Source organism: Crinia signifera, chromosome 2, assembly GCF_055691185.1.
Source record: "Crinia signifera chromosome 2, ASM5569118v1, whole genome shotgun sequence".
Taxonomy (NCBI): Eukaryota; Metazoa; Chordata; class Amphibia; order Anura; family Myobatrachidae; genus Crinia; species Crinia signifera.
This window is the reverse complement of record NC_139218.1, coordinates 55,057,642-55,081,623: the sequence shown is the minus strand read 5'-3', so window position 1 is coordinate 55,081,623 and position 23,982 is coordinate 55,057,642. Positions and strand designations below refer to the sequence as shown.

The 23,982-nt window shown below is 43.4% G+C and overlaps 1 protein-coding gene across 3 annotated transcripts in view; it reads right to left on the bottom strand.

Moving 5' to 3' along the window:
- DPH1 (diphthamide biosynthesis 1) overlaps positions 1–23,982 on the bottom strand; it is a 254,708-nt gene that overhangs the window by 40,949 nt on the left and 189,777 nt on the right. For all 3 annotated transcript variants that reach the window (XM_083172139.1, XM_083172141.1, XM_083172140.1), the window contains exon 6: positions 16,649–16,770. In XM_083172139.1, coding sequence (XP_083028265.1) covers positions 16,649–16,770 — 122 coding nt within the window. The remainder of the gene's footprint in view (positions 1–16,648; positions 16,771–23,982) is intronic.

Below are 23,982 nucleotides of genomic sequence, written 5' to 3'. Positions count from 1 at the left end.
CATATAGTATATAACGTAAACATCGCAGGTCATGATGATGAATAAAAAGGTTTCCGTGGCAATTTTCACACCTATTAAGGTTAATCAGGGCCCAGCCTGCAGTGTGAACATTATTTGAAGCTGGTGGACACAGCTTAAAACAGAGTTATTGGCGTGAAGTGGGGTTTGGGGAGACCAATGAGCAGGTGGGTGGGGCGAGGGCATGATTCTGCAAAGTACACCGTTGCAGAACGGTGTTCATCCACACTGTCAGTGTAGCCATCACCCTGCCCACCTCCTCCAGGAGGTTTTGGCAGGGGCTGCAGGGATACTCCAATCCAAATTGGAGATTCTCCTAGAAATCCCAGGTGGGCAACCTTTACTCAAACACTGCTTCTTTTATTTGTATCACAGGTACAATATCGGTGGAAGACTGTACATACCGGGCTATTGTTCTAAGCGATTTTGGTTACATCATCAAAATTGCTTAGAAGATTTCCTGAACCGCCCTGTGTGTACACAGCGGGCAATAGCGATGCATGGCCCCACATTGTCACTATCGCCCGACCGAATAGACACCGCAGGCAGGAATATTTAGACGAGACACTGCAGTTTCTATTCGGCAGTACATGCGGGCTGCTACTGGGGATGACTCTCGGTTTATCGCCGACAGCAACTTAGCAAAATCGCTCAGTCAAAAATCGTCCAGCTGTAGCCCGCATACTCCCCTTAAGTCCAACACAAATGATTGATAGAAGCTTACTGAAAGCTTGTTATTGGCAATATCTCCTCACCGTGTCTCCAAACTGTTATTTACATAGATAAATATGTACAGTAAGAAGAACGGTTCATAGCAATTGTGAATTTTTGGACCTGAACAATGAACAGAAGTACGTTTGCTGGCTGCCTCTCCTGACACATGTGCCATCAAACATCAGATTGAGAACAGATTTCTAAATTCTAATTGGCTAGTATTAGCACAGGAAACAGCGGACACGACAGGTCGCATATTTGCACAGTTTAGTAAACGTGGGCAGACGTGTGTTTTTCTGTTGCATTCGGAGGTTGTTAGAGGAAAAAAACGGTTGTAATTTTTGAAGAGCTCCTAGAATTGAATTCATGAATATATTTCCATATGCACACAAACCACTTTCCGGCCTTGCATCATTTTAACTTCATTGAAAGCCAATTTTGCTCATTTTTTTCACAGACTAAAATCAAGAGATTTAAAAAACAAACAAAAAGCTTGACCGGGTCAGAAATAGAAATAAAAGTGCAAAAAATAAATACTGGAAGAATGTAATTAGGGCTCCAACATAAATCGGGATATGGGGTATGGGCTGAACGTTGCGCAATTCCACTTATTAAAGTACCGTTCGTAATAAATAATAATTATCAAAAATTGTCAACGGTACTTTCCTGTGTTACACTGTTAACTTTGGATAGCAATAAAATATGTCCCCACCTGTGTTTTTATTGTATTGCTGTCTATGCGCAATAAATATGAATCCACACATCGTCTACTGTAGCTTTTACACAGCTCTCTATTTAGATCATATGTTGCTTTTAAAATGCCTCATACACCGAATCTTTGTTACAATATCAAAAATCAAATGTTCCATTATATTTGAAAAACTTTCTTTATTTGATTCGTACAATGTAAATTTGACAAAACTTTTCAATAAAAATGTATTAAAAAAAATGCCTCATTCAAGTACACTACTCATGGATGAGCCTATACAGTCATGCGTCATGTCTCCGCAACATCACCAGTTTCCGATGAACCGATAAGCATAACCTCATGTACTGTATAGCACATAATGACTGTTACCAATGTTATGGTTCCATAAGTAAGGTAACAGGACCCCTCATTTGTAATGTTCTCTATTAAAGTCTAATTTCACACCAGGCCAGAGCAGGTAGACCACTGCTCCCCCCCCCCCCCCTACCAGGCCAGAGCAGGTAGACCACTGCTTCTCCCCCCCCCCCCACCAGGCCAGAGCAGGTAGACCACTGCTTCCCCCACCAGGCCAGAGCAGGTAGACCACTGCTTCCCCCCCACCAGGCCGGAGCAGGTAGGCCACGGCTCCCCCCCCCCTTACCAGGCCAGAGCAGGTAGACCACTGTTGCCCCCCACCAGCCAGAGCAGGTAGACCACTGCTTCCCCCCACCAGACCAGAGCAGGTAGATCACTGCTTCCCCCTCCAGGCCAGAGCAGGTAGACCACTGCTTCCCCACCCCCCCCCCCACCCCCCACCAGGCCAGAGCAGGTAGACCACTGTTTCCCCCCCCCCCCCCCCCCCACCAGCCAGAGCAGGTAGACCACTGCTTCCCCCCACCAGACCAGAGCAGGTAGACCACTTCTTCCCCTCACATTAGTCATACTGTCGAAAAATCTGTTGTAAGATGGCGGAGCTGGTGGGAACTTGAAGGTGGTCAACATGGTTTCCATGACGTGACATTATCACTGTACATCTCAACAAGTGGGCAATGATTTCAGCTGTAAATGTGCCCTTTAGAAGCTGCAATCTGGTCACACCACCATGTCTGACCATGTTTCCACCATCTTACAGCTGATGTTGGGACAGTAGGACTGATATGAGGCGCAGTCTAATGGCTGTGTGGGGAAGCAGTGGTCTATCTGGGAAAAGAGAACGAAATAGAGGACTATATACAAACAAGAGGTCTTGTTACCTTTCTTACTGAACCATGCTTGTACATACTGTAGATAAGACACACTAATAGCAGTAAGTGTGCAAGTGAGCGTATGAGAAGAATGTTTGCAGGTGTGCCGTTTCTCCTTCAGCAGAAATAACAGGCAAAGTAGGACTTTTAAGCATAATCTGGGGCAAATTCACTTCCATGGTCCAGGCTCTTGCATTATTTACTACTTTATTATGGTTTTATTTCATTTGTCAATAATGTATTGCATATATATTAGGTGTAAAACATCATTTTGGTTGAAAACACAACTTTTAACCAAAGCCCACATGAGACTAAACAGTGGTGATCGAATATTATCCAGGAAATGCTTTATCTAAAAGGCAAGTGACGTCAGTGTCAGTAAACAGCAAGTGTAATAAGGAATCGACCAATGATGGTTTAGAACCGTAACCCTGTAAGTGCCAGTATATGATATGCCTCACTCATTCCATCCAGACTCTCTCATGCAGGAAATCTGTCGGTGTGAAATCAGTCACAAATGGGATTGTGTGCAGATGCCCAGGATCACTGCCTGAAACACTACGGAAAAAGCATCAGAGCAAGAAAAGTGTCACTGGAATAGCTGTGAGAATCCAACAAGGACGAGAGGAAGGAGAGAAAACGAGATGCAAAGGGTCATAAGAAATAAATAAATAAAACGAGGACAAGGGAAATGTTATTTCTCTTCATCTCCCATTCTCTCTCTTGCCCCCCTGACGCCTGTGGTCACACATAATGTGCTTGAATTGGACAACATCCTTTTAAACTTTCCACACACACTTCCCTGGCTTGCCGGGTGAGTAAGATTAGCAGCGAGTGCCTCCCCCCCCCCCCCCCTCCCGCACCCCCCTCCTAGTCCTATTAGCAAGCCAGACTCTTCCTCTAAATCAGACTCACCACACATTAAAATTGTAACAGAGTCTAAAAGGCTCAATCAAAGCTGGAAACAGACTCCCCACTCTGCTAGTTAACTATTTATAGCTCTCTGGGGGTAAGTGGTGGACGACCCTCCAATTCCACAGTCACCAGGCCTCCCCACTGCTATTTATACTTCCACACAGTTTTCAGCCTTTTCATTTTTTTTTTCCCACAAAAATTCCAGTGGTTTGCATGTGGAAACATACGCTGAATCGTTTTTAAACAGCATACAAAGGGCCAGACGCACTAAGCTCAAAAGTGATAAAATGGAGAGGGATAAACAACCAACCAATCAGCTCCTTCCTGACATTTATCACTCTCCATTTTATCACTTCTGAAGCCTAGTGCATCTGGCCCCAACACAGCTGCAAAGCCCTAGGTTCCAGAGAACACCAGTATTCAGGGGCGTAGTGAGGGTGGAGCCAGCGCAGCGCGGGGAATCAGAGGGCGCCGGAGCCGTGCCTGCACAGCCAGCTCGCCCTCCAGCACTGCACGCTCCCCCCGCCCGCTCCCGGCTCCCTGCTGTGCCGAGTGACGTGCAGGGCCCCCCGGGTTCAGAGTTCACAAAAAAAACGGAGGGGTGGGGTGAGGAGGCGCAGCGCTACGATGGACGATGTGTGCTGCTGGTCCCCTCCGCTGATTGCCGGCGGCATCACTGGTTCTCCTCCCGGCTCCAGCACTGCCTCCACCGCTGGATAGGCTCCTCTGCTTCCTGTTGCTGCCATCCACCCTCCTCATGGCCCGCTGGCTGTATCCCTGGAGCACAGGGTAAGGAGCAGGCACGATGCAAACAAGGGGGGAGGCATGGAGAAAGGAGCATGCATTGGGGGGGGGGGAGGAGGAAGACAACAGGGGTTGTAAGGAGCAGGCACAGTGGGCACAGGGTAGGCATCAGGCGCAGGGGGCACAGGGTAAGGAGCAAGCACATGGAGCACAGGGTAGACATCAGACACAGAGGACACAGCATAGGCATCAGGTACAGGGTAAGGAGCAGACAGGGGGCATGGGGTAAGGAGCAGGCACAGGCTGTGGGGGGGCATGTCCTTGCTACACAACTGCCAGTATTAATGTTACATGCCATCCCGCGTTTCTACCTAGTTTTTGTCAAATTCAAACGTATTTGGCTGTCACAGTGCTAGCGACTGCCAATAGATATATGCCAGTAGGGTGTAGTTATCTGCAGGATCAATAGGGAAAATCAAACAGTTAAAAACACACCTATTCCCAAGGCACCCGGAATTTGGCTAGCCAGTCACACAGAGTCAATGAATGTATAAAGACTTAAGTCTGAAACTTGAATTCTCTAGTTGTACAGCACGGTGTACAAAGTTGGTGCAACATAAACGATAATAATCATTTGTAATTAATGAGGGCATCCAGGGTGAATAAAACAGGATATTAAATTATAGCCAAGCAAGGGGGAAAAAAGGACTTTGTTTATATTGCAATGGCCACGCATCTTCTGTGACTTCAAAAGAAGAAAGTTCAAAGTTGGTAGTCAAAGATAAAGACAGCTCACAGACAACGGCCTAATTATTACACGGGCATTTACAGAATATGTATTACAAATCATATCTGCAATAAGTATGTGACTGGTTTTCCACGTTGCATAAGATGTGCTTCTGGTGTATGTTTAACATGCATTAAGTTGACAGGTACAAAAGGTCGACAGCTGCAAGGTCAACGTGACAATTGTTGACACATGATCGCCAATTTTTATTCAACTTTTTATAATTTACCATCTGCGTGGACTACGAATTGAAATGGTAACTTTTGTGGTGAGCGAAGGGAACATGCCACAATAACTTCAGTTCAAGATGAAAAAACGGCATTAAGCACCCCTAAAAACACGTTGACCTTTTTGGTGATGCTCATTACCATATCAACCTGTTACCCTTGACGGCCTTTCAGGTATTGACCTCATGCATGTCGACAAAGTGGAGACAAGCTCTTGATTGTTGATCTTGTAATCCTTACCACAGTAGCACACATTCAAATTCAACTACATCATGTTTATCAAACAAATTATACCTAGCAAGCAATGGTTTCTCAAAGGAGCAGTTTAAAAAACACGCACCGCCTCACTCTTACATATAAAGATTTGTATTGGGTGCTTGATACCATAACACAAATGATAAATTGTGAGGGCCAATCAGATTTGTGCATGGCATAAAAATCTCACCATTGTCAGAGTACAGAGGTAACTTTCCTCTTCACAGTCAGTCACAGAAAAGCTAACATGGCACCCTGGCAACTTGTATGCTAATCAGGGGAAGATACAGCAGGGGCTATAAAAACTGCTGCCAAGGTGCCAGCCTGCAGGAGCAGCTATAGGGAAGCCCGAGGACTTACATACTAAGAAGACAACATCTACAGAGGGTGCAAAATGTGTATCTTCTGATACAGGAGCAGCCAGCTGGATCTAGGTGGTTATTTTGTGTTCAGCGTTGTGCCCACATACTAAAGTGATGTCTTGTCCTGTGGGATCAGATATTCATATGGGTGGAAGTGTGACATACAGTGGATAGAAATATATACTTCATCAGAGGCCATTTGTACCTTCCAGGCGTATATTATAAAGGATGTCATCTTTAGATTATAGCTAAACTAACAATGTATATAAAAATAAATATACTGATGAAGCTGGATTAAGGCCCATAAGCAAGAGACTGGTTTGTATACCTTTCATACACTATTGTTCAGAAAAAAACCCCAATAAAAAATACAACCCACTACCACCATAATGATTAGGGTCATGTGGACCCTTCAGTGCTCACGTGGCCCTAGACTGGAGCAAGTGTCTAGATCAGAGTCTTTCACGTGAGGGCCAATTATTGTGGTCATGAGAGATACATGCACAGTACACAGCATATCAATACTTGTAAACGCCATTTCTCCTACGGTTCTACTGTTTCGTAGTCCCTTTTGCTCCGTTCTCAGGAAGGTCGGCTGGCGTGATAAGCCTCCATGGATAGGATGCAAATCGGAGAACAAATATATACATACCGTATATATGTTTTTTTGTTTTTTTTTGCTTTTTTAAATCCCTCATTTGTCTTCCACATTTATAGTATTTGCTGACAGCATACAAATTACGATTTTCCATTAATGGCATATAGGCAAGAAGAACCGATGACAGGCGGTAGAGCAGATACTTGCAAAAATTGCTTTGCTTTTAAGGCCGGAGAGACATCACGCATTATATCTTACAGTAGCTTTATGAAGGACTCAGATTTCTGCTTTGCCCTATTCCCTGTTTGTGTACGATGTTGTACAGATCGTCATATTATAATAAGCATCCCTCCCCTGTGTACCTCTGGACCATTGTAAGCGCCATCCCAGCATAATGTATTTTACCCCTTGTGCTGCTTTATGATTAATGGAAGAAATATACTAAATGTGATAGATGGGGGAAGAGAGGAAAGAGGAGAGGAACGCAAGACTGAATAACTAAAGCAATTATTTTTACCATTAAATAGAATGCTCTGTATTATTTTTTACCAATATCTTTTTACCCATTAACAGGCGAGTAAAATGGAGCAGCTCTACTCAAGGGTTCTAAGCAGTCAGAGTTTGTTAATGGTAACCTGCGTACTCTATTTCAAGCAGGTATGGGGCACCTTTGGTCCTCCAGCTGCTGAACTACACATCCCAGCATGCCCTTCAACAGTGTTACCATGGCCAAATATCAAAACTGTAGCAGGCTTCAACAGTGTTACCATGGCCAAATATCAAAACTGTAGTAGGGCACACTGGCATGTGTAGTTCAACAACAACTGGAGGGCCATAGGTTCACCATCCCTGATTTAAAGAATTGTACCGTATGTGCTCCATTTGTATAAAATGCCAAAAGCTGCTCCTAAAAGCAAAAGAGAACTTCAGCAGTGTTGTGGTAGGCAGTCTCTGAGTGGCTGAAAGATGGCATGTGATGAATGACTGCAGTTTGCACGAATTTGTATCCATCCATTCATTCATTCATTCATTCAACAGTGGGCGCACTCACCTTCCAAATTTCAATCAGCCAACCAATATCAAAATAGTAATGGCATTTCCATTGTGGAAAGTGCAGTAATACAACCGAATTATATTACTGCAAGTGGCACCAGAATGACATTTAACACAATGGGGTGTACTTAAAGGGATGCGGTAATTTGGTCTACAGCATGATGGTCGATAGTCATTAGGTCGACACCATTAGCTCGACATGGGAAAAGGTCGACAAGGTTCTAGGTAGAAAGGTCATTAGATCGACAGGTCGTTCGTTCAACAGGTCATTACTTCGACAGTGTCTGAGTTGACAGTCAAAAGGTCGACATGGGGTTTTTCACTGCTTTTTGAGCTGACATGTGCCGACAGGCGGTGTTTCATGCCCTACCATCCACTAGGGCGTGGTGGGAGAATAAAATAGTGTGCCGAGTGTAGCGAGGCACCGTGCCCGACGCATTGTGAGCGCAGCGAGCGATACGGAGGGGATACGGTGCACTTAAAACTGTTTCCATGTTGACTGTGTTGACATTCAGGTAAAAAAAACTGTGAAAAACCCCATGTCAACCTTTTTACTGTCGACCTAGATATTGTCGAACTAATGACCTGTCAAACTAATGACCTGTCAAACTAATGACCTGTCAAACTAATGACCTGTCAAACTAATGACCTGTCAAACTAATGACCTGTCAAACTAATGACCTGTCAAACTAATGACCTGTCAACCTTTTCCCATGTTGACCTAGACCCATGTCAACCTAATGGTGTCGACCTAATGACTGCCGACATCATGCTGTAGACCAACTGATCCCAACCCTATTTAAATGTTTTAATTTTTCAGCCACAAGAGGTGCATATATGAGTTGTTTATATGTAGCTCCGGTCGAGTGCATCCGGCTGCAGGCATCAGCTTTTCAGCTTGCAAACCCCACCCCCGGAGCGCTGATTTGCGTGAAAAGGACTTTTCGCTGCATGCCCATTAGTTTGCCTAAATAAGCAAGAACAGCGTGAAGTCAAACATCAACTGAATATTGCCCCGCGATCTCCCATCGCTTTAGACAGAAGATCACACGCGATATATCCATTGAATATTGCCCCATGAATCTCATCATGGAAATACATATACATGTAATCAGAAATAAGCTGCAAAACATGTCTACTGTAATGCCAATTGTGGCAACTCTTATCTTAGAAACACGACAGAGATGAAGTAGTACAACAATGTAAAATAAAATAAACATTTAATAATATAAAAATCAACCACAATAAAATGATGAAAAGCACAAGGCACCTTTGACACTTCGCTAAATGAATTACTATATGCTGTGAGGATCCATTCCTATGTATACCGCCAGTAAGTCCACATAAGTCTCCAATGTTCATTCTCTCCTTACTTTATATATTTTATTAAGTATTTCTACGAATGAGGCTACTAACCTGGCACAGGTGCGACGACTCATCTATTAGGATAGAGGTATATAAGACGTCACCCGGGACTCATGTGTACACCTTTGACACAGATGTACCTGGTAACAGAGAAACACATAGTAGCAGAGTACCTGGACACTAACCTGCCTTATTCGCCGGTATATTGGATCCAGGGGATACGGTCACTAGATCGACAAGCATTATGACGACATGACCGCAGATCTACATGGGTTAAGTCAACAGGTCATTAGGTCGACAGTCAAAAGGTCGACATGGGGTTTTTCACCTTATTTTAGTTGAGCCGACAGGCGGTATTTAGTGCCCTACCATCCACTAGGGCAGGCATTCCCAACCACGGTCCTCAAGGCACACTAACAGTGCAGGTTGTAGTGATATCCAGGCTTGAGCACAGGTGACTTAATTAGTACCTGAGTGATTCTGATTAAACCATCTGTGCTGAAGCCTGGATATCACTAAAACCTGCGGTGTGCCTTGAGGACCGTGGTTGGTGGCTGCACTAGGGCTTGGTGCGAGAATAAAATAGTGTGCCTAACTTAGTGAGGCACCGTGCCTGAAGCATAGCGAGCGCATCGAGTTATGCAAGGGGACGCGTTGCTACATTTCAGGGTCCATGTGGACTGTGTCGAAATTCGGGACAAAAAAAAAAGGTGAAAAACGATGGATACTGTGCATGCGCTAGATAACGTCGATAACGGCGCCAACGCAATGACGCCACATCATCGCATTGGCGGCATCATCGCCGTTATCGAGCACATGCGCAGTAGCCATTGCAGAAGTGAAGCGGCAAAAAGCGAAAGGGGTCCTCTTCCGTGCGTGTGTGTGCGTGTGTAACGGGAGGTAAGTATTGGCACCCTACTTTTATTACTTAGAGAGGTACTTCGACAGCCCATGCTTCCCTCACCACTCTCCTCTCATCCTCCTCTCCCTCCTTTGTTTGTATTACATCTACTTGACAAGTTGTAGTCTGTCCTCCTCCCCATGCCAGCCGGCCCATTGCACTGCAGCCTATCTCCCCAGCCCTCTCCTCCTCTGTGGCTCAGCTCCAGACACCCCTCCTCCCAGCCAGCTTTAGTGCCTAGCACTGCCCCCCAACCCAGTGTCGGATTAAGGGGGATGCCCAGGGGGTCAGTACCCCCAGGCCCCCCTATCTTTAGGGCCCCTGTAGTCGGTCCTCCTCATGCCAGCCATGGCACTGCAGCCCATCTTCCAGCCATCTCCTCCTCTGGCTCAGCCCCAGACCCCTCTCCTCCCAGCCAGCTCTGGTGCCTAGCCCTAGCATTGCTCCCCACCCAGTGCTGGATTAAGGGGGGTGCCAGGAGGTCAGCACCCACAGGCCCCCCTATCTTTAGTTCCCCTGTAGTCTGTCCTCCCCCCCCCCCCCCCCCCTCATCGTCCCCATGCCAGCCATTACACTGCAGCCTGTCTCCCAGCCCTCTCCTCCTCTGTGGCTCAGCCCCAGACCCCTCTCCTCCCAGCCAGCTCTGGTGCTTAGCCCTAGTATTGACACCCCCCCCCCCCCCCCCATGCTGGATTAATACAGTAGAGCCTGCCCCCTGGTGACGCAAGGTCTCATAGGAAAACATGTGGACTTTTGGGCGGTATACATAGGAAAAGATACTCACAGCATACATTAATTCATTTAGTGAAGTGTCAAAGGTTCCTTGTGCTTTTCATCATTTTATTGTGGTTTATTTTTATATTATTAAATATTGTTTATTTATATTGTTGTACAGCGTTACTTCATCTTTATCGTTTGAGGGATATCTCTCTCCCTCCAAGTAGCTGCTTCACGACTCTTCCCCCTCAAGCGCCCGATTTTGTTGCCCAGGCAACTCTTCGCCCTTATCTCTTATCTTATCCCAGTCTGAACCATAAGAAAGGAAATGTACCTTTGAGAATGCAGAAAACATTTTAATGGAGAGAAGTTTTACTTCTCACTATGTTCTTTTTATTAGTTTACTGCTCAACCAGAACTAACTTTACGCAAGAACAGTCCTCAGGACTAAAACATTTGCTTTGGGTTCCATCAGACTCTCCCCACAGCAGGAAGACATGGTTTCGGTAAATATTTTTTGAATGGATCTGAAGTTCACCAAGGATCCTTACATGCACTGATGGTACTAAATGTGTTGATTTACAGTGTAGCTAGAGCACTTCTTCTAGATAGCACAACAAGAATAAAATACAGCTTGAAATTTATTCTTTTTACGTGCTAAGAATAAGGCTGTATACCCCAATTGTTCAGCTTGAGCTATTCTCTTCTTCCTATGATGTTTTAGTACAACACCAGTAACAGTATTAAGGTGTTTTTTACCTGGTTATGCTTCATATTATTTAAAGCCCAGATGCTTCTTTCTTGCAGGTCTTGTGTCTGTCCTACCCTTAGGCAATAAAAACGGGTGTGGATCTGTTGGTCACCAGCAAGTTGTTAGACAGTCATTAGGTCGACACACATTTAGGTCAACATGCAGGAAGGTCAACATGAGTTAGGTCGACAGGGTCATAAGGTCGACATGTGTTAGGTTGACAGTCAAAAGGTTGACATGTGGTTTTTCGCTTTTTTTTTTTTTTTACCTGAATGTCAATACAGTCGACATGGACATAGGTTAAAGTGTCCTGTTGCGCTTGCCATGCTTCGGGCTCGGTGCCTCGCTGCGCTCAGCACACTATTTTATCTGCCCGCCTCGTCCTAGTGGATGGTAGGGCATGAAATACCACCTGTCGGCACATGTCGGCTCAGAAAAACAGTGAAAAACCCAATGTCAACCTTTTCACTGTGGATCTAACCCATGTCGACCTAATGACCCTGTCAACCTAACCCATGTCCAGCTAGACTCATGTCGACCTTCTTGCATGTCGACTTAGACACATGTCGACCTAATGACTGTCTAACAACTTGCTGGTGACCCAATAACCGTATCCCAATAAAAACAGACTCTGTCCTGAGTCCCCCAAATCACTTAAAATTATATTCACAACAATATGGTGCTCCCCAAATGAGATAGGACATAATAAGAAATGTAATCCACTGTGGTATTGCATGGCGTACTTCTCATTCAATATCCATGACTTTCAGTTTTGTCATTTCCAATGCTCGCGGGAGCCGTGGTTTTCTGCTGGCGTGGCTAAAGCATAACATGTTAGTACAGTACCTACATTAATTCAAGAAAATGTATGTGCAAAAAAAAAAATGCCTGGACAAAAGGCACCAATGGGAAATGAACATTGGAAATGGACTATTAGCGAGAGGTTAACCATTTCCAGAAATTAAAAAACAAAACAGCTCATGGGGTTTCACTTCTTCCTCATCCATGAGCAAATTAAACCTGTAGCCATTGACCAAGAACAGATGCTCAAGAGTCTACACACACGTGTGATGAAGCTGCCGCTTCTACCATGGCCTAACAATCAGATTGTATCCAAGATCAAGTCCATCATCTTGCCAATTGTTTTAAAGACTATTTTGTTAAAACACGCACAGCCAATCAAACTAAACATGGCCGTTTGGGAACACAACAGGGTCAATTTCCACATGCGACAATGATAACATACTAGCACAAACAAGCAACACACATTAGGTTCTTCTACGATCGTTCCGGTGATCATTCTAAGCAACCTGATAGGGTTATCACAATATCCGGAGGGCTGATTTAAGTCTACATAGCCAAAGGTCTACACAAGCAGAAGTTTGATATGGCTATGGTCGACACATGAAAAGGGTTTTGTGGCTTTTTCAGTCAAGCTACAGGTGCTGGTTGAGGTTGCCTCAAGTATCATGAGCCATGCAGACTGCAGAGCAACCCACAGGTGTTGGAGGGTGGGTGGCAGAGCATCCATAGAACAAAAGCAAAGTTGGAGGTGGTCCCAAGAAGCTCGACTGGGTTAAATTCTGGGGAATAAAGGGTTCAGGGAAGTCTTGGTCATATGTGTGGGTGGAGATAGCGACAAGTCACTATTTATCTTTTAGGGGGTGCAACTGTGCTCAGTATAATAGTACTAATGATCACAAAACTGTATATATTTAATTTTTAAATAAAAAAAATCTATCAATAAAAAAATTTATTAAAATAATCATCAATATATATAATTTTTATACAATCCAGGAGTGCACTTCCTGCTACAATTTAAATGGACATCACAAGACAAACAGCACATAACATATAATAAATGTCATTTTTTGCATATAGGCTGGAAAATGGCTCAAATGGCTACGTCTATCGATATAGTCAATGATAGAACTGAGGCAATAGGTTACTGTAGTTACCAGTCCCGCATTTATGTAGCAGATCCTCCGGTGGGCATAAAAACCAGACACCTTCCTAGGTGATATTGCAGGGTATTCTCTTGAATAGGTTGTTTCTCCCTTGTACCAAGGTTTGCTCTAGGTGCTGGATTATGATTGTCCAATCGGCCACAAGTACACGGAGTAAGGAACCACCCAATTGGCTGAAGTCCCAGAGGCAGTGACCGGACTTTCCGATAAGGTCATGCAAACTGAAACCTTTTCACCGCTGCACCTTTGGTTTAGGAGCCCCACTGATGAACTGTCATTTGAGAAACACATCTGGTAGCCCACAGGTTCACTCAGGTGGTGAGCTGCTCCATTGTAGCATGTTTGTTGGCCCTCACCTCTGTCATAAATGACAGGTGGGCTCCGGTTTCCATGTCGGTTATTTGCAATGATGACATTTTTCAAGTCACGGTACACCTTCAGAACAGCAGCAGGCAAACAGTTCACAAACTGTGAAGGAAGGATTGTAGGATGGATTTTGTGGTGCAATGCTGCCCAGGGTGGGTCAACCTACCTAGTGTGTCACCATACCCTATAGTACAAAATGCAAATGGGAAAAAAGAGTGAGGGTATCCTGAACTCTAGGTTCAAAGAGTACCTATATCAGATACAGAAATCAGTGCACATAACAAAATGATTTACACTGGATTCTCCGTTCCGGTTGAACACATCTATTCAAAACTTTAAATTTTATTGGACATATTTTATTATATGTACATTTTGTTATGTGCACTATTAGATTGATCTTATATAAAGATAATCTTTGTGCCTATAGTTCGGGTCACCTCCACTCTTTTTTCAATTTGAGTTCAGAAACTGTGCGGTTTCAGAAATACTGCCTCTCATGGTCCGAAACCAGATTCACCCCGCTTTTGCAACTCAGGTAAAACCACCCCTTTTACACATGACAACAAGTGTAATCATCATTTCACATTCTCTAACAATTTTAGAGGGTCTATGTACTGAGTCTTGGAGAGAGATCGAGTGGATGCAGATAATGTACCAGCCAACCAGCTATTTTTCTAATTTATTTTGCTTAAAGAAGCAAAAATCGAATAGAAAAATCGAATGGGCTTCGAATGTTTTTTCTACATTCGATGCAGCCATGACCATATAGTGGAAATCTAATAGTAGATCGTACAAATCTAATGTGTTCACTGCAGCATTCGATTCAATGTCCATCTCCTGCCTGAAGCCAGTGTTGATCTAATAGAAAACCGAATGCACATTGTATGAAATATCGACTAGAAAATAGTGGAAATTGAAAAGGAATAGAAAAAACTTCAGAGCAGGTCGAGTTGTCCATATATAATAGAAATCGAATCGAAAACAGAATCGAACCGCATGTAGGCACCTTAACTGGTATCTAGCAATATAACCACATAATACGTATAATAGAACAGTAGCATTAGTACGCCTCATTCCAAAGAATTTGTACCAAACATTCTAACAGAGGAATTACAGGCAGGGTGCTCATTACTTTACTATATTCACAAACTGCAGTACCGTAATTATGTGTATTGTCTTCATTCTCATTGTAGAGCTCAGTGGAATATATTGGCATGCTTAAAATTAAAATGAGATTCTAACTTCAAATAAATATAAATGAAAATTATTGGATTGGTTTTAGGAAACACAGTAAGCCAAAGTTAACAATAATCATTCCAAATGCATTAAAATGAGAAAAAAAAACAAAACAAAAAACTGTATTTACTGAAAATGATGTGGTAAACATGCAGTACTGTAGCTATTCAAACCTTTGACATTTTTTAAAATGTTTTTAAAGAATGAACTACGCAATCAGTGAAAGGATTCTGAAGACCTTTCACATCCACTTGGGCAGAGTCAAGCTAGTCTTAAAGGAATTTCAAGAATATGACACAACTGTGAATTAAACACCCACGAAGAAAAAGAAGGATCTTACAGGGTGCACTGCACAAGAAGGGTGCTTCTTCTTCTACTTCTTTTTGTAAGATACTTCTTTTTCTTCGTGGATGTTTACAGTAGGAGCAAGTTTCATCTTTGCTCCTTTGGCCATGGCTAGCCATGGCCAGCCATGGCTATTGTATTGTTCTCAGCTGCAATACAATACGTATTGCAGCTGAGAACAATAGACTAGCCATGGCTAGCCATGGCTAGCCACGCCCAAAGGAGCAAAGATGAGACTTGCTCCTACTGTAGGTCTAACTTTAAGTAGTGGGTGGCAACCCCAGACTAGCCTTAAGGAAGACCTGATCTCCCTAACTTTTGGGGTGGAGAATCTTAATAAAAGGTACTGGTGCGGGAATTTTCTTTTTGTTGTGTCCTTACAACTGAATTAATCTATAGGATACTGGAAATCGGTAGACAGTGGGTGCAAAGGGGTCTGCGATACTTTAGACAGTCACAATATTCCATGATAGAGATGGGAGAAATAGTCCACAGTAAACCAGCTTCTGCGCAAAAATGCATTACCCAAAAACTCACCTACAGCTGGCCAGAAACCATGTGTTGGCTCCAATACTGTATGCTCTCACGAGACCAACAATTAACCTATTTGGCATCAACGGCTATGTTTATCACGAACTAACATTGGTCATCATAATTTTAAAGAACACAACCCCCATTGTGAACACTAATGAAGAAAGGTAAAGACTTACAGTATATTGGGAGGAAAATCAACAGTCACAAGCAAAAATATAAGCCCAGATCTATTGCCCCCAGAAGTTACACCAGACACTCCTTCCAGGCTGATTGAAACAGTCAACACAGCAAAGGAGGTAGAGTAGAAACCCAGAGCTGTAAATGTATATAAGATGTGCTACTGCTAAACCTAATAACAAGGTAACTTTATATATTACCCATTATTTATATGGCGCACACATATTGCGCAGCGCTTTACAGAGAATATTTGAAGATTTACATCAATACCTGTTGGGAGCCAATTAACCTACCAGTACATTTTTGGATTGATTGTCATTTGGAGCTGATCACTGCAATCAATATTTCTAGTTATTGTATGTTAGGGCTCAACAAATCCCAAGGGCCAATCCTCCATTGCCCTCAAATTTGAAAAATGTCTCTGGCAGCTACACTTACCCTGGCTCCTAAATATTATAAAAAGGTTTGAAGCCCCTGCTCTAGGTATTTAATGGAATGGAGAGAAACACTTCATTAATAATTACTTTTACATATAGAATACTCCCGCCAGTAAAGGAATCATTTGCATACGTTTACTGTTCTTATGCTTGAAATCCCAGTATGCAGAGAAAGTGTTTGATCATTAACACAGTTAATGGTGCAAGGTTCACAATGCAATTCAGATACAGAAGACTCTTTACTTACACAACAGCATCCACAGACGTCTCAAGGCGTGGGGAAGTGCAGCCCAGGATTTCCCCTGGTGACAGTGGCTTACTCTGGGGGATGGTCACCTTGTACTCCGAGCGCAAGGCCTGCACAGCTGCCTAAAGGATTAAGCAAAGACCAAAGAGAGGGGTTGTTCAGTAAATACTGGCATATATACATGTAGAGAAACCACTGAGCAAGACAAAAACATATATCAGTATAAAATGTAAGCAATGTACATAGCAAATAAAAACCCTACAAAATTTTCTACATTGCACAAATCCTTAGAAATTAACAATTAATTAGCACAATAAGGTATCTCGTCCCAACCAAAAACTCCACTTGTAACGCGAGATAACCCGCAGGCCAGAGAAGCGACATCAAAGAACCCCCGGGAGATTCCAATCCAGTATCTGAAACATGGGAGCCCAAACTGAGCGCGATTAAACACAAGCGAAAAGTTAAGCACAAAAGATAAGACGTAGAAGGTGTCCCTAGAAGCTTACTCGTATTTAACGGATTATGAATAAAAGCCGCCTTTCATGTTTCACCTGTGTGAAAGCGAACCAGTTCTGCCCACACAAAACAATAATAATTACTTTACAACATCAAAAAAGGACTTCTCATTGCCTGTGTACTAAAACCATTTATAATTATCACTTTACTGCTTTCCTCAAAGTGGTCTCATATCTACCTAGTAATAGCAGCAAAGAATTTGACAAGCAGAAAGCAAATACTTGTGGAACAGAGAAATGGAGCAGTCTTTTCTTTTTATGTACTGTACTCATACACCTGTGAAATGGATGCATATTGCAACGACAGACACAGATCTTTACAGTATATTTTCTCTCTCATTTGCAGGTCAATTACAGTAGGTCAGTCCAGGCCAACCTGTGGCTATCCAGCTGTTGTCAAACTGCAAGTCCCAGCATGCACAGTTTTGCTGGTAGGAAATGCTATAACTATTGCATGGCCTTCTGGGATATGCAACTAGAGAGCCATAGGTTGGCTATGCCTTGACTCTACAATGTCCGGGAATGCCACCCCTCCACACTCTGGTCTTAATTACCAGACTGTCCGGAATAATCCCAGATGGGCGGTTACCCTAGTTCCAGGACTGGCCAACCTGTGTCTTTCTAGATTTTGGGAAACTACATATCCCAGTATGCCTACTACAGTTTTAGTATTTTCTACCAGCAGAACGGTGTCAGAGCATGCTGGGACTTGCAGTTTCACAACAGCTGGATAGCCACAGGTTGGCCTGACCTATTTGATCTGTAAATGAGAAAAAATATATACTGTAATGGCTGAATCAAATCACGAGACTGCACCGATTACTTGGATATTCAATTCTTGTAAAACTGTGAGCGAGTAAGTCTGAATCTGTGTATAAAGCACAACAGCACTATGTATACAGATCCAGACCTAGGGCAGGATGTTCTAACATCCACTGCCCCCCTCCACTGGGCTTCACATTGTTAATGATCGCATACAGTATGCTCTAACATGCGATCATTAACACAAGGGACAGCTCTTGCGATTAGAGCTGTACCTTGTGATGTGGCCACAGCGCTGGACTTCCGGGTCTGAAACCTGGGAGTCCGTCTGCGCATGCACAGAGCGCCGGAGCCGGCTGCAGGGCATGCTGGGAGGGATCCGGACAGCGCTGCTATGGGCATAGGCTTCTGCAGGGAATCACCAGCTTTTGCTGGCGATTCCCTCCGCAGCGTTAACACTGCGGAGGGGAGTTAGAGAATATAGCGATGCGGTAAAAACACCATTTCTGGGTTAGAGCATCCTGCCCCTAGTCACACACAGATATACAAGTGCGATTGTGTTGCATTGATGTGCAATGAAGATGCTCATTCCAGTAAAAAAACACTAATAATTCATATTTAAAGTGAGTCCAAGTATTTGATTAGGAGATTGTTTTTTTAACCCCTTCCTGACAGAGCCAGTTTTTGCGTTCCTGACAGAGCCCTTTTTTTCAAATCTGACATGTCTCACTTAAGTGGGGATAACTTTTTTTTGCTTTTACTTATCCCAGTGATTTTGAGATTGTTTTTTCGTGACACATTGTACTTCAAATTAGTGGTAAATTTGGGTCGATGCAGTCTGTGTTTTTTTGTGAAAAATACCAAAATGTCGTAAAAAAATGGAAAATTTAGCAATTTGCAAAATGTTAAATTTTCTGCTTGTGAGACAAATAATCATACCACTCAAAATAGTTAATAACTAACATAGACCATATGTCTACTTTATGTTGACATCATTATTTCAACTTCCTTTTAATTTTTTTGGACACTAGGAGGCTTACAATATGAATAGCAAATTCTCAAATTTTCAAGAAAATTTCAAACACTGATTTTTTTAGGGACCAGTTCAGTTCTGATGTGACTTTGAGGGACTTGTATGTGAGACACCCCCATAAATGATACCATTTCAAAAACTGCACCCCTCACAGTATTCAAAACAGCATTTTGGAAGTTTGTTAACCCTTTAGGTGTTTCACAGGAATTAAAACAAAGTGTAGGTGAAATTTCAAAATTTCATTTTTTTTGCAGATTTGCAATTTGAATACATTTTTCTAAGGAACACAGTACATTTTACTAGAGAAATGTGACTAAAAATTGATTCCCCCAATTCTTTTGTTTTCATAAATATCCTATATGTGGCCCTAGCGTGCACGTTGACCAAACCACAGGCTTCATAATAGAAGGAGCACCTACTTGATTTTGGAGCCTCCTTTTTATGAGATTATTTTTTAGGCACCATGTAGGTTTCTAGGCACCATAAGATGCTAAAAGTTAGGAACCCCCCCACAAGTGACCCCATTTTGCAAACTACACCCCTCAGGGAATTCATCTAGGGGTATAGTGTACATTTCAAACCCCCAGGGGTTTCACCAATTTTGATACAAGTGGGCAGTGAAAATGAAAAATTACATTTTTTTACACAAAAATGCAGTTCTGGCTCAAAATTTTTCATTTTCAGAAGGTATGAAGGAGAAAAAGCACCCCAAAATATGTGCCCCAATTTCTCCCGAGTACGGCAATGCCTCACATGTGACCAAAACATACCAGTTGGGTGCATGGCAGGACTCAGAAGGGAAGGAGTGATTTTTGGATTTTGCAGCTCAGATTCTGGTGGAATTTTGGTGGGTGCTATGTCGCATTAGCAAGACCCCCCAAGCACCAATACAGTGGAACCCCCCCACAAGTGACCCCATTTTGCAAACTACACCCCTCAGGGAATTCATCTAGGGGTATAGTGTACATTTCAAACCCCCAGGGGTTTCACCAATTTTGATACAACTGGGCAGTGAAAATGAAAAATTACATTTTTTTTACACAAAAATGCAGTTCTGGCTCAAAATTTTTCATTTTCAGAAGGTATGAAGGAGAAAAAGCACCCCAAAATCTGTGCCCCAATTTCTCCCGAGTACGGCAATGCCTCACATGTGACCAAAAAATACCAGTTGGGTGCATGGCAGGACTCAGAAGGGAAGGAGTGATTTTTGGATTTTGCAGCACAGATTTTGGTGGAATGAATGGTGGGTGCTATGTTGCACCAATACAGTGAAACCCCCCCACAAGTCACCCCATTTTGCAAAGTACACCCCTCAGGGAATTTATCTAGGGGTATAGTGTACATTTCAAACCCCCAGGGGTTTCACCAATTTTGATACAAGTGGGCAGTGAAAATGAAAAATTACATTTTTTTACACAAAAATGCAGTTCTGGCTCAAAATTTTTCATTTTCAGAAGGTATGAAGGAGAAAAAGCACCCCAAAATATGTGCCCCAATTTCTCCCGAGTACGGCAATGCCTCACATGTGACCAAAACATACCAGTTGGTTGCATGGCAGGACTCAGAAGGGAAGGAGTGATTTTTGGATTTTGCAGCTCAGATTCTGGTGGAATTTTGGTGGGTGCTATGTCGCATTAGCAAGACCCCCCAAGCACCAATACAGTGGAACCCCCCCACAAGTGACCCCATTTTGCAAACTACACCCCTCAGGGAATTCATCTAGGGGTATAGTGTACATTTCAAACCCCCAGGGGTTTCACCAATTTTGATACAAGTGGGCAGTGAAAATGAAAAATTACATTTTTTTACACAAAAATGCAGTTCTGGCTCAAAATTTTTCATTTTCAGAAGGTATGAAGGAGAAAAAGCACCCCAAAATCTGTGCCTCAATTTCTCCCGAGTACGGCAATGCCTCACATGTGACCAAAAAATACCAGTTGGGTGCATGGCAGGACTCAGAAGGGAAGGAGTGATTTTTGGATTTTGCAGCACAGATTTTGGTGGAATGAATGGTGGGTGCTATGTTGCACCAATACAGTGGAACCCCCCCACAAGTCACCCCATTTTGCAAACTACACCCCTCAGGGAATTGATCTAGGGGTATAGTGTACATTTCAAACCCCCAGGGGTTTCACCAATTTTGATACAAGTGGGCAGTGAAAATGAAAAATTACATTTTTTTACACAAAAATGCAGTTCTGGCTCAAAATTTTTCATTTTCAGAAGGTATGAAGGAGAAAAAGCACCCCAAAATCTGTGCCCCAATTTCTCCCGAGTACGGCAATGCCTCACATGTGACCAAAAAATACCAGTTGGGTGCATGGCAGGACTCAGAAGGGAAGGAGTGATTTTTGGATTTTGCAGCACAGATTTTGGTGGAATGAATGGTGGGTGCTATGTTGCACCAATACAGTGGAACCCCCCCACAAGTCACCCCATTTTGCAAACTACACCCCTCAGGGAATGGATCTAGGGGTATAGTGTACATTTCAAACCCCCAGGGGTTTCACCAATTTTGATACAAGTGGGCAGTGAAAATGAAAAATTACATTTTTTTACACAAAAATGCAGTTCTGGCTCAAAATTTTTCATTTTCAGAAGGAATGAAGGAGACAAAGCACCCCAAAATATGTGCCCCAATTTCTCCCGAGTACGGCAATGCCTCATGTGTGACCAAAAAGTGGCAGGACTCAGAAGGGAAGGAGTGATATTTGGATTTTGCAGCACAAATTCTGGTGGAATGATGGTGGGTGCTATGTCGCATTAGCAAGACCCCCAAAGCACCAATACAGTGGAACCCCCCCACAAGTGACCCCATTTTGCAAACTACACCCCTCAGGGAATTCATCTAGGGGTATAGTGTACATTTCAAACCCCCAGGGGTTTCACCAATTTTGATACAACTGGGCAGTGAAAATGAAAAATTACATTTTTTTTACACAAAAATGCAGTTCTGGCTCAAAATTTTTCATTTTCAGAAGGTATGAAGGAGAAAAAGCACCCCAAAATCTGTGCCCCAATTTCTCCCGAGTACGGCAATGCCTCACATGTGACCAAAAAATACCAGTTGGGTGCATGGCAGGACTCAGAAGGGAAGGAGTGATTTTTGGATTTTGCAGCTCAGATTCTGGTGGAATGTTGGTGGGTGCTATGTGGCATTAGCAAGACCCCCGAAGCACGGTGAAATGATGAACCTAATAATCCATAGATGTGTGGTATATTTAAAAACACTCCTTTATACATAGGCCGGGTTTGTCGGGGCAAGTTTCACAGTGGAAAATAGTTTCCTTTCTTATTCCCTTTTTATAGCAAACTTTGCACCTTTTTTGTGTCCTGCCCTTTCTTGCAGTGGAGGGGATTTCGTTCGGAAAATGCTGCCCTGGTACAATACGGGGGCCAGTACTAGAAGTACTGGGGCCCTCTGCCTGCTGGTTCCCAAATACTAGGCCCTTTATGACTTCCTCTTGAAAGTGCATAAATGTCCCCCTCTGGCCGGTAGAACGGAATAGCACGTAAGCGTTATACAGTGCCATCTGGATGATATACACGGCCAGCTTCTTGTACCAGATTTTTGTTTTCCGCAGGGCACTGTACGGCTTCAGTACCTGATCTGAAAGATCCACTCCGCCCATGTACCTATTGTAATCCAGGATACAATTAGGTTTTGAGGTGTGGGTACTGGTACCTCGTACAGGGACGGAGGTGGTACTGTCTCCGTGAATTGTTGTCAGTATAAGGACATCCCTCTTGTCCTTATATTTGACCAACAACATATTTTCGGTGCATATTCCCCTGCTTTCACCCCTTCTCATTACTTGGGCAATGTGCGTTTTTGGGAGGCCTCTTTGGTTCTTGCGCACAGTACCGCAAGCTGCTGTACCTCTTGAACCAAGGGCCTTAAACAGGGGGATGCTGGTGTAAAAGTTATCCACATAGAGGTGATAACCTTTATCCAGGAAGGGGTGCACTAAATCCCAGACAATTTTTCCACTAACACCTACGAGGGAGGGGGGGCATTCTGGCGGTTCAATTCTTGAATCATTCCCTTCATATACCCTAAACCTGTGAGTGTACCCTGAGGTGCTTTCACACAGCTTATACATTTTTATGCCATACCTTGCCCTCTTACTGGGAAGGTACTGGCGGAATTTAACCCTTCCTTTAAAATGTATAAGGGACTCGTCTATGCAAATGAATTTATCTGGGATGTACATGTCTTCAAATTTGGCACTGAAATGATCAATGACCGGCCTGACTTTGAATAGCCGGTCAAAGGTGGGATCATCTCTGGGTGGGCACTGTGCATTATCGTTGTAATGCAAAAATTTAAGGATCGTCTCAAATCGAGCCCGGGGCATGGCCATACGGTAAAATGGGGTGCTGTACAGAACATCTGTACTCCAATATTGCCTAATTTCTGGCTTTTTTACTATGCCCATATGAAACACCAGACCCCAAAACGTCATCATCTCTACTGCATCTACAGGGGTCCACCTAGCAAATGATGACGTGGGGTTTTGAGCAATAAACTGCTGGGCATATAAATTAGTTTGGTCCACCATTAAATTTATAAAATCATCAGAGAAAAATAATTTGAAAAAGTCAATTTCTCTGAGACCTGTGGAATCAAATTGGATTCCTGGCATGGCCAAAAACTCAGGAACCTGGGGTTCAAAATTGTCTGGTGGTGGGGTCCATACGAGATCAATTATTGGGGGGGGGGGGTCTCAGCTGCTCTACGGGGGCGTCTTTGAGGGGGTCCCTCATCACCAGAGGAGGAAGAGGAGCTTAAGGCGAATCCTTCAAATTCCCCGCTTGCATCACTGGCTGTGTCAGAGTCAGAAGCAAGCATGGCATATGCCTCCTCCACTGAATACATTCTTCTGGATGACTGGGATGACATTTGGGATGACATTTGGGATGACATTTGGGATGACATTTTTATTTTTGTGTTACTGGTAGTGAAATGTTTCAACACGTGTATAGTGTAGGGGGGGGTACAAACTTTATTTCAACCAGGG